The sequence below is a fragment of the Contarinia nasturtii genome, unplaced genomic scaffold, assembly GCF_009176525.2.
Source record: "Contarinia nasturtii isolate CC-2019 unplaced genomic scaffold, AAFC_CNas_1.1 Cnas_scaffold_695, whole genome shotgun sequence".
Taxonomy (NCBI): Eukaryota; Metazoa; Arthropoda; class Insecta; order Diptera; family Cecidomyiidae; genus Contarinia; species Contarinia nasturtii.
The window spans coordinates 324349-335694 of record NW_022198046.1 but is presented as its reverse complement, the minus strand read 5'-3'; the positions used below and the strand labels follow the sequence as shown (position 1 = coordinate 335694).

The window sequence follows — 11346 nt, the reverse complement described above, 5'->3', positions numbered from 1 at the left end:
TTAGTCAAAGTTTGAATGTGATGAATACAAAGTAAAAAAAATCGCTTTTTATATGTCAACGACCATATCATGTAAAGAGCACATCATCAATATCCAAATGGTGTAGTACTTCTCATATTAAATGAATAAAAACTTAATTTTTAAAATAATAAAAAAACATTAAAAATCTACTAACCATAAGAACCATACAATTTTTGTAAAAAAAAAATCACCCAACAAATGAAAAAAAAAAAGAAATGATGCCAACGACACATGGTGTTCCCAGACGGTCACCCATTCAAGTACTAACCATGCTCAATGCAGCTTAACTTCAGTGATCGGACGAGAACTGGTGCTTTTTACATGATATGGTCGTTGACAAATAAATAATCCTTATTTGCGTAGACATTCTTCAAATATAATATCTAAAACACATTTTTGGGGCAATTATAATGTTACTTAAAGACTGTTTTCACTTCCAAATGAAAGAAGGTGCCTTTTACTTACAGTCTTCAAAAAATTATTTATCATCGATATAGTTTTCTCGGTATTATTAATCAAAATAAGTGAAACTGTGAAAAATGTGTTCGTAAAAAATAATTATGGTAAAAAAAATGATTGAAAACTACTAGTAGAGAGCATCTTCTTTCACTTGAAATCTAAAAAAATCTTTAAGTAACATTATAATTGCTCCAAAAATATGTTTTAGATATTATATTTGAAGATTGTCTACGCAAATAAGGATTATATATTTGTCAACGACCATATCATGTAAAAAGCACCAGTTCTCGTCCGATCACTGAAGTTAAGCTGCATTGAGCATGGTTAGTACTTGAATGGGTGACCGTCTGGGAACACCATGTGTCGTTGGCATCATTTCTTTTTTAATTTAGTTTTTTTTTACATTAAATGAAGAATTCATCAATAATCTAATTGAAATAATAATCTTTTTTGAATTTTAAAATGTTTGATTTTCGATATATATTCTATTTTAAACTATTATGTATTTGTTGAAAAAACAAACAAACTCATCAAATTTAATTGAATTCAAATACAATCAATATATTCGTTCATCGCACTAAATAAACTTGAAATACTTACACATTCTATACCACCACAAAATGTATTTTAGTACTGGCTATGACGCATGGCTGAAAAATTTGAGAAAAATGTCGAGTATTTGTAAAATAGTGAATAAAATGTTCATTTCGAATAATATACATATAAAATAATTTTATTTATCTCACTTTTATTTGCAAGACAACAATGCTAAAATGAATAAAATATATAGTAATATTTTAATTTCCTGTTTCAATCATATTTACTTCGTGTAAATCAAATGCACACCGAAGTGATAGTGTTATATATATATTCGAATGTTTTACAGTAGACTAACTATAGTGCATAGAAAGAATATTAAGTTGGTTCATTTCATTGCAAGAAATATTTGCGTCATTCGCACATTGATTTTCGATTGGAAAAGCTTTTTAAATGCGAACAAAAATAATTTCAGAAATGCTCACATCATTCTCTTATACAATACATTTTTAATGCCAAATAGAATATGTTCGCATCTATTTCATATTTTTTTCAATCATATTCTGTTATTTTAAGTTTGTTTTTCTCTAGTTTGACATTTTTACTCCGATACCTTTATAAATAATATAAGCGACTTTGCACATAGACATAAAATGTGTGATATTCAAAATTCTTTTGTGCTTTGAAAATAGACACGAAATTTAGAAATTTTATTTTTAGTTCAAAACGGTATCAAAATCGCTTATTGTCTTACATAATAAGTATCAGAAGAAGAAGAAAAAAATATATAACATTTTTATTTATGCTTTTCAGCCTTGAAATACATGAATATCATCGTAAAGTAGCAAAACAAAAAATTTACGCAAGTAATTTCAAGTAATGTTTGACTTAGATATCTTATTTTGTGCGATCGCAAATCGAAAAAAATCAAAGAAAAAACAATATAGTATAATGATATTGTTGGAATGCTTGGCTTTAAATTGACTAAACCAACTAAATATGTGTATGTGTATGTCAATATATCGATTACATCAATGAATTTGTGCTTGCGTATAATGGTGATGTCGTCGAAACTGCTCGCTTCAATCGTAGCGGTGTGGTTTTTGTAAAAGAAAATGCTCGATTGACTAGACGTGACCGAGCATAATTGTATACTTTCTTGAGTGTGCCAAAATTGATATCACTGATATCAATGCCCAATTCTTGTGATTCACAATTGCGCAAAAATTGCTCATAATCGGCACGGCATGCATTCTCCGCTAATTGCCTACAAAAGTTTTTCAAATAGACGATTTTATCGCATTCCTCGTTGATATTGAAACAGTAAATTTTATCTTTAACATTAATGGCGAAAGCTCGTTCGCTATCTTTCATATCATATACATATGGAATTGCACTAAGCGGTATCAGGCGAATATGTTTATAGCTCTTGCCATGCGTATGGGAGCGTGTTGTTGTATTCAGCGCATTGATTGTTCCCGTTGGTGATTTAATACTGTTTATGCCACGCGATTTACGAATCTTACAAATCTCAATGTAATCGGTAAACAAAAATATCATCAGTGGATCATCACGACCGCTTAAGCAATTTGACAACTCGGAAACTTCGCACCGAGATATATAGCTTCGATGTGAAGATACTAGATCAGCCGGACAATTATCAATTTCATTGAATATATCAAATAATGCAACACGACCCTCTGTTTTCCGTTTATCTTCGTTGATATACTTCATTACATCTTTGATGGCATTCAATGCTTCTTCTAAAACTTTAAAATCTGGATTGGATTTTGGTGTATGTTTTAGTATATCGTTGATAAGTAAACTCATGCTTGGAAGTCGTTGAACGGGTCGAATCATAAGATCTTGTAATGTTTGACGGCCACACTCTGGTTTTGATTGGTTAATTTTTAAGAATGCATGAAATTTTGGATTTTGTGCAATACATTGTTGAAGGGTGTCTTTCATCTGTTCAAAGAAATTTACATAGGGCGGATATGCTTTGAGTAATCTTTCGCGATGATCGAGTATTATTTTTCCAATGAGACATGTGTCGGTCCAGCACGACTGTAGCTCTTTGAAATCATTCAACATATGCAAATGCACCTCGTATATTGGTGAGAAATTATTGAAAATCGCTCGAAGTTCTGATTTGTTAAGTAGCTCTTCGTCGGTATCCACCATGTTTTCCAGTGGTTTTTGAAATTCCGAAACGATTGTGTGCAAAATACCAACGTAATTATTTTCAGTCGAATACAAATCCATAAAGTGATTAAGTCGCATCGATTTTTGCTTTTTTGTTTTCGGCGTATTATCCATACTGCAATCAAAATCTGTATGATAAAAAATATATGGTAAATTATAAAGTATATGTATATGACGTTTGATAATTGAGACATTGAAGCTGACGTACCTTTGGAATCATGCTTAATGCTGGGGCTATTTGTGCAATCTAAGAAGCTTCCCGACACTGATAATCCTTCAGAAATTGATGATCGTCGCTTTATAGAAGAAGCTCCAAGTATAGAAAAGCGCTTCCGTTTCAGATGTTTTTTACCAGGTGGCAACGATTCACGTCGGCCTGGTGTTGCCAAACTTTCAAAGTATTCTTCATTGAATTTATGTTCATCTTCGCTGGCAATGCCTTTTTGTATAGTATACCAAAACCAGTCGGATTTAACTATGTGGGGAACGATGTTTTTCTGTAGTTCAATATGTTGATTATCGGACGATATTAGTGAAATTGGCTGTGGACGAGATACATTCGTATTGTCGGCAACATCAGTCCCGGTTATCTGCATAGAACAAGCATTCGATTGTCCGGTAGTGTTTGTTCTATCATCCAAAGCATTTGTAAAATTTTCAGTATTCTCAGTTTCTGATGTTTTAACTATTGCCGCGGCATTCATAGTGCTGTTAACTAATTTGCGACACGACATTTTACTAATCTCATTTGGTATCGCAAATTTACCGTCATCATTTTCCACTCGATCTAAAACGGCCGTGTTGAATTTCTTCGGAGTTTGTGGTGTTAAGCAGAAATCTCGTTTCGAGCGACTGCTGTTGGTGATACGATCCTTAAGTCCTAGTAGAAATTTCTCCTTAACGGGACGCTTAATATCGGAAAATGTGCTTTCGATGGATGTTATAGAATTTATCGATGCATTTGGATCGATTGAGTTTCGTCGTACACGAATCATACTTGTTATCGGATTTTTTAGCGCAGCAAAACTCATACTTCGACGCAATGACCGTGTTATTGAACCAGTTCGAATTAGTTTTGGTTTTTTTGCAGAACTGAACTGTGTTGCAAATGTTTCGGTTGAAATTATGGAAATATTATCGAAACTATCACGTTTACGTTTTGATAAATCTTTGTCGTTTGGATCATCGTTATTTGGATTATCTTCTTCTTCTTCTTCGATGTTATGAAGTATTGGAGATAAATTGGCCTGATCCGAAAATAAATTTTCTTCATTACCCGGTAAAACGATACCATCATTACGGATATTGTTGTGTTTGTTTATTTTTTTTGGTGTTTCAATAATGGTTTGTTGGTTGGTGCTCAATTTATTTTGAACAATTTTATCATTTAAATTTAATTGATCCAATCCATCGGGTGGTAACATTTTTTCCGTGCAAACTGTATTCGATGTCGATGTACTGCAAAAATGTGATGGCAATGGTGGTCGTGCAATTATTGGCGGTGATGTTGGTCCCGTTAATAGTTCAGGGAAATTTGAAATATTACTTGCTAAAATTAAGTGAGTACAATCCGGATCATCTATATCGGTTGGTATACCACCATTCATTTTTAAAATGTCAACCATTTCTTGATGTTCTTCCGGTGAAAAACCGTAGAAACAAATGCGTAACCCTTCGAATGATTTAAGTTTATATGTTTCGCAGAATTCACTTTCGTTGGCAAAAAAATTTGGATCATTTCGTCGTTCCCACGCTGCTTCGATCCAGCTTGGTCGCACAACCGTTAAATTGAATGTTTTCGCATAATGATACTTTTCACCAACACTTGCACTACAAATCAGGTGCGTGCAATGACTATTATTCTTTATGTCTTTACGTATCGAACCTCCCATTGTGTGAATAAGAGTAACGAAACGCGTTAGTTCGTCTTTCTTGCGAATGCCAGTGAAGCAAGTAATTACACCCTTCATGGAAAAATTGTATAACGGTCGATTAACATAGACAAGACCTTTGCCAGATTGTGCGATCTGCTGCAATGCTGTTGGTCCATAAATTCGATGTTTACTTTTACGAATAGCATTGAAATGTTCTCCATCAAACTCACTCATCACATAATATGTTGTCCATTGTTTTTCATCGATAAATTCAATTCCCGTTTTCGATGTAATTACAGGAACATTAAATGAACGTGCTGCTGATAAAATATTCTCATCATCAGCCACTGAACCAACCAAACAAATTCGCTCGTCCGAAATCGTTTCGGTTTTTGTGGCACACATTTGATTTGCCATGATTTTTGATTTTGTTGGTGATACAATGTTAACTTCTTTGATTAATTTATGATTGGTAACTAGTTCGTTATGGTTTTCTTTCTCTTCGAGTTCGTATTGGTCTTCAATAATTTTTACTGATTGCTTCATTGTTCCCACCAATCCATTTTCAAATGTAACAACACCTGTACTATGACTATTCGCATAATCGGTTCCACTCATTTCGCACGACCGTTAAAATTTTTGAAATTCATGCGCAAACCACATTTTGTTTGTTGTACTATTATACGTGTTTTTGTTTCGACTGTATATACATAAAAGTCAATGAAAGAAGAAGAATTAAATAAAAAACTACTATATATGTAATGTCGACTAAATGTTCTTCGCTTTCGTTGTCTTCTTCTTTTGCTGTATCACTGAATATCCATAGGATCGTGAACAAGCACAATCACAAACAAACTGCGATACACTTGGCCAGAGCAACGTTCACTTACGCTACACACGTACACTGTGAGAGTATAGCGATAATATCGAAGATTTCGTCGTTTCTTTTATATTGTTTTTTTTTTCCTTTCTGCTTTTTGTTTATTTCTTCTTCACTTGATATATTCAACACAGGCTTTGAATTCGTTGCTACAGTTGTACTCACGTTTTGCTTTTAAAAGTAAATGCAAAATTTGAAAGAGAAAAAACTCTCATGCAAACGATATGAACAAGGAACTTTACATGTAAATACACAGTTTAGTATAACAAGTATTTCTTCTTTGTTTTTTTCGCTTAAAATGTATTTGCTTTAATTTAACGTATGAGTCAATTGTTCTAAAATGAGTCGTTGTGTGTGGTGGTATTTGACATTTGATCAAATAAATTTAACAAAAATCCGTCGAATGTAGAAAAAAAAAACCGAATTAATGCACGGAAAAGAATCACTTTAAATCAAAGTAAACGTAGATTCGTTTCCTCTATACAGACTCATTCCTTCTTTTTGAGTGTTTTTTTATCGTCTATTATGTTGTGAATACGTTGTGAGAAAATAACACACGAAAATTCGACAATGAAAACTTAATACACATATAACACACGGGAAAAGTCTTTCGACTAAAATAAACGTACTTTTTTCGGCAGCTCTTGTTGCTGTTTGGATGTCGTTACGTTTTTCATATATATATGTATATCTGAATTTTAAGCGTCGCACGCTGTTCAATGCTGTTCCTCTCTTTCTTCTGCACGCAGTCGTGCAAGTGAGCAACATGTATATGTGTGTGCAATGTACAGACTTATGTGTGCGCAATTCGACTTGTGTGGTTGAGTGAGCGCACATTTGTACCAATCTTTGAAATCTGGCGCTTATTGTGTATACAAGTCTAAAAGAGACAAATATATGGTGTACGTTTTTTGTGACTCTTTTTCGTTTCGGTCATTTCGTACTCATTCTCTTTTTTGTCCATGGTTCGTATTTGTATGTGTTTGCATTTGTTTGAAATTGTCCTTGGTATTTGCTGTTCAATCAGAGCATTGGCTTTTTGCCTCTTTTCATTTTTTAAAACAACATTCCTATTATGTTCATTTAATGGGTTGATTGATTCATACAACAGAGTAGTCTTTTATAATTTAAAATATAATCGACAATTGTTGAAAACTATTAACGGCGATGCCAACAATTCAAATATTGATGTGTTAACTTGTGCAAACTTTTCAACAGCTGTCACACTATGTTGTGTTATGTCAATGGTGTAGAGAACGCAACCCAATTTCGTTGTTTCGCACATGTTTATTGAAACGTCAAATTCGCTGTATTGTATACTTTTCACGAGCTAGAGATAGCTTCAATCGTTTTTAGTTGAACTAAATTTATTCAAAAGATTGGAAAAATCATAGCAGCAACTGAGACATGGCAAATTCAACTGAAGATCCGGTTTTTAAAAACCTCAGCGCTGATGATATTGATCACACTGTGACTGAAATTGAATCTTGCTGCATGAACTGTTACAAAAATGTGAGTTTGTTGTTTATTTGTAAATTAATCGGAATAATATAATAATTGTTTTCGGGATGTATTTTTTTCATTTTATTAGGGTATCACGCGTTTGCTTCTTACCAAAATTCCATTCTATAAAGAAACAATAATCGCTTCATTTTCCTGCGAAAATTGTGGTTATGAAAACAACGAAATCCAACCGGCTGGCGAAATCGAACCTACCGGATGTAAAATTACACTACAAATAAAAACATCAAAAGATCTAAATCGTCGTGTTGTCAAATCAGATCGAACGAATGTAAAATTCGTCGAATTAGATTTCGAAATACCAGCGCAATCACAAAAAGGTGAAGTCACCACCATCGAAGGTATTATTAACCGCTCAGTTGCTGGTTTAGAACAGGACCAACCACTTCGACGTATAGAGCATCCAGAGGTTGCGGCACAAATTGATGCATTCGTTGAAAAATTGAATAGCCTTAAGTCAGTTGAAACACCATTTACAATCATCTTTGAAGATATTTCGGGAAATTGTCGAGTTGAAAATTTGAGTGCACCAAATCCAGGTAAAAAAAAATTCATATAAAAAATACCAAGTATTTCGTTTAAATACATTTTATTATTGATATTGATTTATTGGAAATTGAATGGAACAATTTTGTCAATTTGACAATGTCAAAGCAACGAATCAAATAATCGTATAAATTCTGAATTTCACCTGTTCCTCATTCTCCGCAATGGAATTCAAGACGGATTCAAGCCCATCTACATCCGCGTTGTCCACAACCAGAATACGATGTTCGAGTTCAGACACACCATTTCTTTATTTTTAACAATATTTCACCGAACTTTTTTTCGTCTTTCTATCGAAAGAAAAATTGGTTTGGCATTGGTCACCGAAGAGATTCAGAATTTATACGATTATTTAAATCATTGCTTTAACAACATTGTTCCATTAAATTTCTAATAAATTGATATCAATAATAAAATATATTTGAACTAAATACCTGGAAAAAATACCAGGAATATAAATTTAATAGATCTCGATTTTTTATATGATTTTAATAGATCCAGGTTGTTCGATTGCACACTTTATTCGAACGAAAGAACAGAATCATGAGCTGGGAATGTTCACGCAAGCCGAACTCAATGATGAAACCACGGAAAGTAAAACAAATATTTTAAAACCCATTGCTGAAGATGAATGGCCATTGGAAGAACTACATGGCGAAGTTTTACAATTTCAAACCAATTGCTCTAATTGTCACTCAAACTGTGAAACAAATATGAAACTCACGAATATTCCACATTTCAAAGAGGTTGTGATTATGTCAACAAATTGCGATGCATGCGGCGTTAGAACCAACGAAGTTAAATCAGGTGGTGGTATTGAGGAGAAGGGAGTCAGAATAACAGTCAAAATTGATGGACGCGAAGACATGAGCAGAGACGTTTTGAAGGTATGTTTGTTTATTACATTCAGTATACTACACATGTGAAATTAAGTCGTATTTTGTCGAAATTAACAGTCAGACACGTGTACCATTGATATACCTGAGCTGGAAAGTGAGTTTGGTGCATCAGGTCTGGGTGGTCGTTTTACAACAATTGAAGGAATACTGAGTGCGATACGTGATCAAATATTGGAAAATAGTGCTGTTTTTCAAGACTCAGCCGATGTTGAATCCAAAAAGAAAATCGACAAGTAAGATACAATTTATTTATTTAAATGGCTATTCATTTTATTGAAGAAAAAAAAACATTTAAATCTATTTTAAAATAGGTTTGCAGAAACATTGCAAGACATTATGAGCGGAAAACGTACAGTGACTATCATTTTGGATGACCCAGCTGGCAATAGCTATGTACAAGCATTAACCGATGATGGCAGTCTAGACGAACGATTAACAATTGAAAAATACGAACGAACATTTGAACATAATGAAGAATTAGGTCTAAATGACATTAAAACTGAAAACTATGCATAAGAATGAAAGCAAGCACTTTTTAAAATGTTAATAATAAATATACTTGATAAAACATAAATTATTCAGCTGGATTTGTTGGATTTGTTGCCGATTGTTGAGCTTGTGCTTGTGCAAATTGCGAATCTACATCGCTCACCACTAATTCTCCGTCTAATTTTTTAAGTGATGGTAAACGCTTAATTACTTCGGCACGGTAAGTCGCTTCGTCCGTATAACTTTCATGCAACGGATTTCCCGTAAACAATAAATTTTCTAAAGAAGGCAATTCTTCAGAATTTTTAGACAGTTAAAAGTGGTAAGTTAGAAAATTAAGGTAACATTTTAATGTACCGACTATCCCAATAGTATAAAGTGAATAAAAACCTTGAAGTCGAGCAAATTCGGTCCAGTCCTTTATCAAATTATTACTGATGTAGAGAACACGAAGTTTTTTTAACACATTGATGCCTTTTAGCTTTTCGATCAAATTATAGCTCATCCACAGCTCTTCGAGGGTATCAGCAACGCCCTCCTAAAACAATTTGATATAGAAAGTACATAATTTTTATTCACATTTTGAGAAACTTACCAATCCGGTAAACGATTTCACGTAATTGCGACCCAACGATAGAACACGTAAATTTTTCATCCCATTTATTCCTGTAATCTTTTCAATTCAATTTTCGTGTTGGTTACAAACCGATATCCGAGAATTTTCCGCCATGGTGGAAAGTTTGCGTATAAGTGGTGTACAATGCGTACTGCCTTGCATATAAATTTTGTAATGTACCCTTATTGTCCGTATAAAACTGTTATGAAATGCAATCTATTGCACAATTTGTACGCAATGATAGCATATGTTATAATATCAAAAAAAAATGTACGGAAAAGTTATATTTTTGGCTAAAGAGGCATTTTATAACAGTTTTGTATGGACAGTAAGGGTCCCCATACCTTTTCAATCATATTGGTTGATAGACTCAATTTCCTACAACAAAGAGTAGTAAGAGTTTTTTAAACGTTGATTAAAATATTTTACATGCGTTACAAACTCACTCGCATTTGACTAATGTTGATAAGGTTGCGTCCATCTTTTCAATTGGCGGCCACTGAAATTGCAGGTTGATTTCTTTCACTTCCGTCGAGTTTTGTTTATTTTGATCTTCCCAACGTTTTAACGCTTCTTTAATTGTAGTAGCTTTTGCCATGTTATTGCAAACAGAATCGTTGGTAGAATTCTTGTTAGTGTTAAAAAAAGATTCTTAATAGAGAACTAAATAACACCCATATCACTATGACAACGATGACATGAACTACATTTCTGACAAAAATCCATTTTAATTGAATTGACACATTGTTTTATGAATTTTAAGACATTTTATCATTATGATTTATGAATAACATGGACATAAGCATTTTTCAGTTATTTTAAAAATCTGCAATATTTTTGAAATTCAAAAGTCCAACGTTCATGAAAACTTGTTTTAAGCATAAATATGATTAAATTTCAGTCATAAATAAAGCAATTAGTTGGATTCGTTATGGAAAATATTCAGTTTTTCCATAATACCAGTGACATCGAAAATCCAATGCCAATGAAACCAATGTAAATAAAAAGTCCCGTTACGTGAGCGAAATAACTTTTCCTATGAAAATGCCAAATGTTAACGACTTTCATGTTGTTCGGCACTCTAGCTGATGTAATTTTTTTGTTTAGACAAATAACAATCGAATAAAATGAAATAAATTAGGAAACACAATAAAAGTATGTTTGTAGTATAAACAAACTATACAATTGATGTGACGTACGTACTCACATCCTCGTTCTTTAATCGTTACGAAATGCCATAGCAAATCGAAATGGACGCTCAATAAGTAAAACGCAATATTCTCGTCAAATCATTCATAT

The 11346-nt window shown here is 33.1% G+C and overlaps 3 protein-coding genes and 2 non-coding genes across 6 annotated transcripts; 2 read left to right on the top strand and 3 right to left on the bottom strand.

Moving 5' to 3' along the window:
• Positions 1-240: 240 nt before the first annotated feature.
• On the bottom strand, positions 241-359 carry LOC116341476. Its single transcript, XR_004201168.1, has one exon. It is a non-coding gene; the product is annotated as a 5S ribosomal RNA (ribosomal RNA).
• A 374-nt stretch (positions 360-733) lies between these two features.
• On the top strand, positions 734-852 carry LOC116341475. The gene has a single exon (XR_004201167.1). It is a non-coding gene; the product is annotated as a 5S ribosomal RNA (ribosomal RNA).
• A 340-nt stretch (positions 853-1192) lies between these two features.
• Positions 1193-6620, bottom strand: LOC116341148 (protein ECT2-like). The gene is made up of 2 exons (XM_031768055.1): positions 3431-6620; positions 1193-3350 (listed from the first exon to the last, which is right to left on the bottom strand). Exons 1-2 carry the CDS (start codon positions 5712-5714, stop codon positions 2044-2046), a joined length of 3591 nt encoding a protein of 1196 aa, XP_031623915.1. The 5' UTR covers positions 5715-6620; the 3' UTR covers positions 1193-2043.
• Positions 6621-7238: 618 nt separating this feature from the next.
• Positions 7239-9516, top strand: LOC116340751 (zinc finger protein ZPR1). Its single transcript, XM_031767396.1, has 5 exons — positions 7239-7488; positions 7568-8036; positions 8539-8930; positions 9000-9175; positions 9254-9516. Exons 1-5 carry the CDS (start codon positions 7384-7386, stop codon positions 9456-9458), a joined length of 1347 nt encoding a protein of 448 aa, XP_031623256.1. The 5' UTR covers positions 7239-7383; the 3' UTR covers positions 9459-9516.
• LOC116340752 (dynein light chain 1, axonemal) lies at positions 9193-10752 on the bottom strand. Of its 2 annotated transcripts, none has more exons than XM_031767397.1 (5): positions 10494-10752; positions 10392-10425; positions 10027-10104; positions 9822-9969; positions 9193-9725 (listed from the first exon to the last, which is right to left on the bottom strand). In XM_031767397.1, the coding sequence occupies exons 1-5, from the start codon at positions 10643-10645 to the stop codon at positions 9517-9519; spliced, it is 621 nt and encodes a 206-aa protein (XP_031623257.1). In that variant the 5' UTR covers positions 10646-10752; the 3' UTR covers positions 9193-9516. The 2 variants fall into 2 exon arrangements, with proteins under 2 accessions (XP_031623257.1, XP_031623258.1); XM_031767398.1 differs by having other exon boundaries at positions 9193-9710.
• Between the last annotated feature and the right edge of the window lie 594 nt (positions 10753-11346).

Coding starts and splice junctions, on each gene's coding strand:
- LOC116340751 (XM_031767396.1), top strand. CDS start 7,384: ATGGCAAATTCAACTGAAGATCCGGTTTTTAAAAACCTCAGCGCTGAT. Junction 8,037..8,538: donor TTTGAGTGCACCAAATCCAG/GTAAAAAAAAAT, acceptor TGATTTTAATAG/ATCCAGGTTGTTCGATTGCA. Junction 8,931..8,999: donor TGAGCAGAGACGTTTTGAAG/GTATGTTTGTTT, acceptor CGAAATTAACAG/TCAGACACGTGTACCATTGA.
- LOC116341148 (XM_031768055.1), bottom strand. CDS start 5,714: ATGAGTGGAACCGATTATGCGAATAGTCATAGTACAGGTGTTGTTACA. Junction 3,351..3,430: donor CATTAAGCATGATTCCAAAG/GTACGTCAGCTT, acceptor TTTATCATACAG/ATTTTGATTGCAGTATGGAT.
- LOC116340752 (XM_031767397.1), bottom strand. CDS start 10,645: ATGGCAAAAGCTACTACAATTAAAGAAGCGTTAAAACGTTGGGAAGAT. Junction 9,970..10,026: donor TGAAATCGTTTACCGGATTG/GTAAGTTTCTCA, acceptor AAATTGTTTTAG/GAGGGCGTTGCTGATACCCT. Junction 9,726..9,821: donor CGAATTTGCTCGACTTCAAG/GTTTTTATTCAC, acceptor AAAATTCTGAAG/AATTGCCTTCTTTAGAAAAT.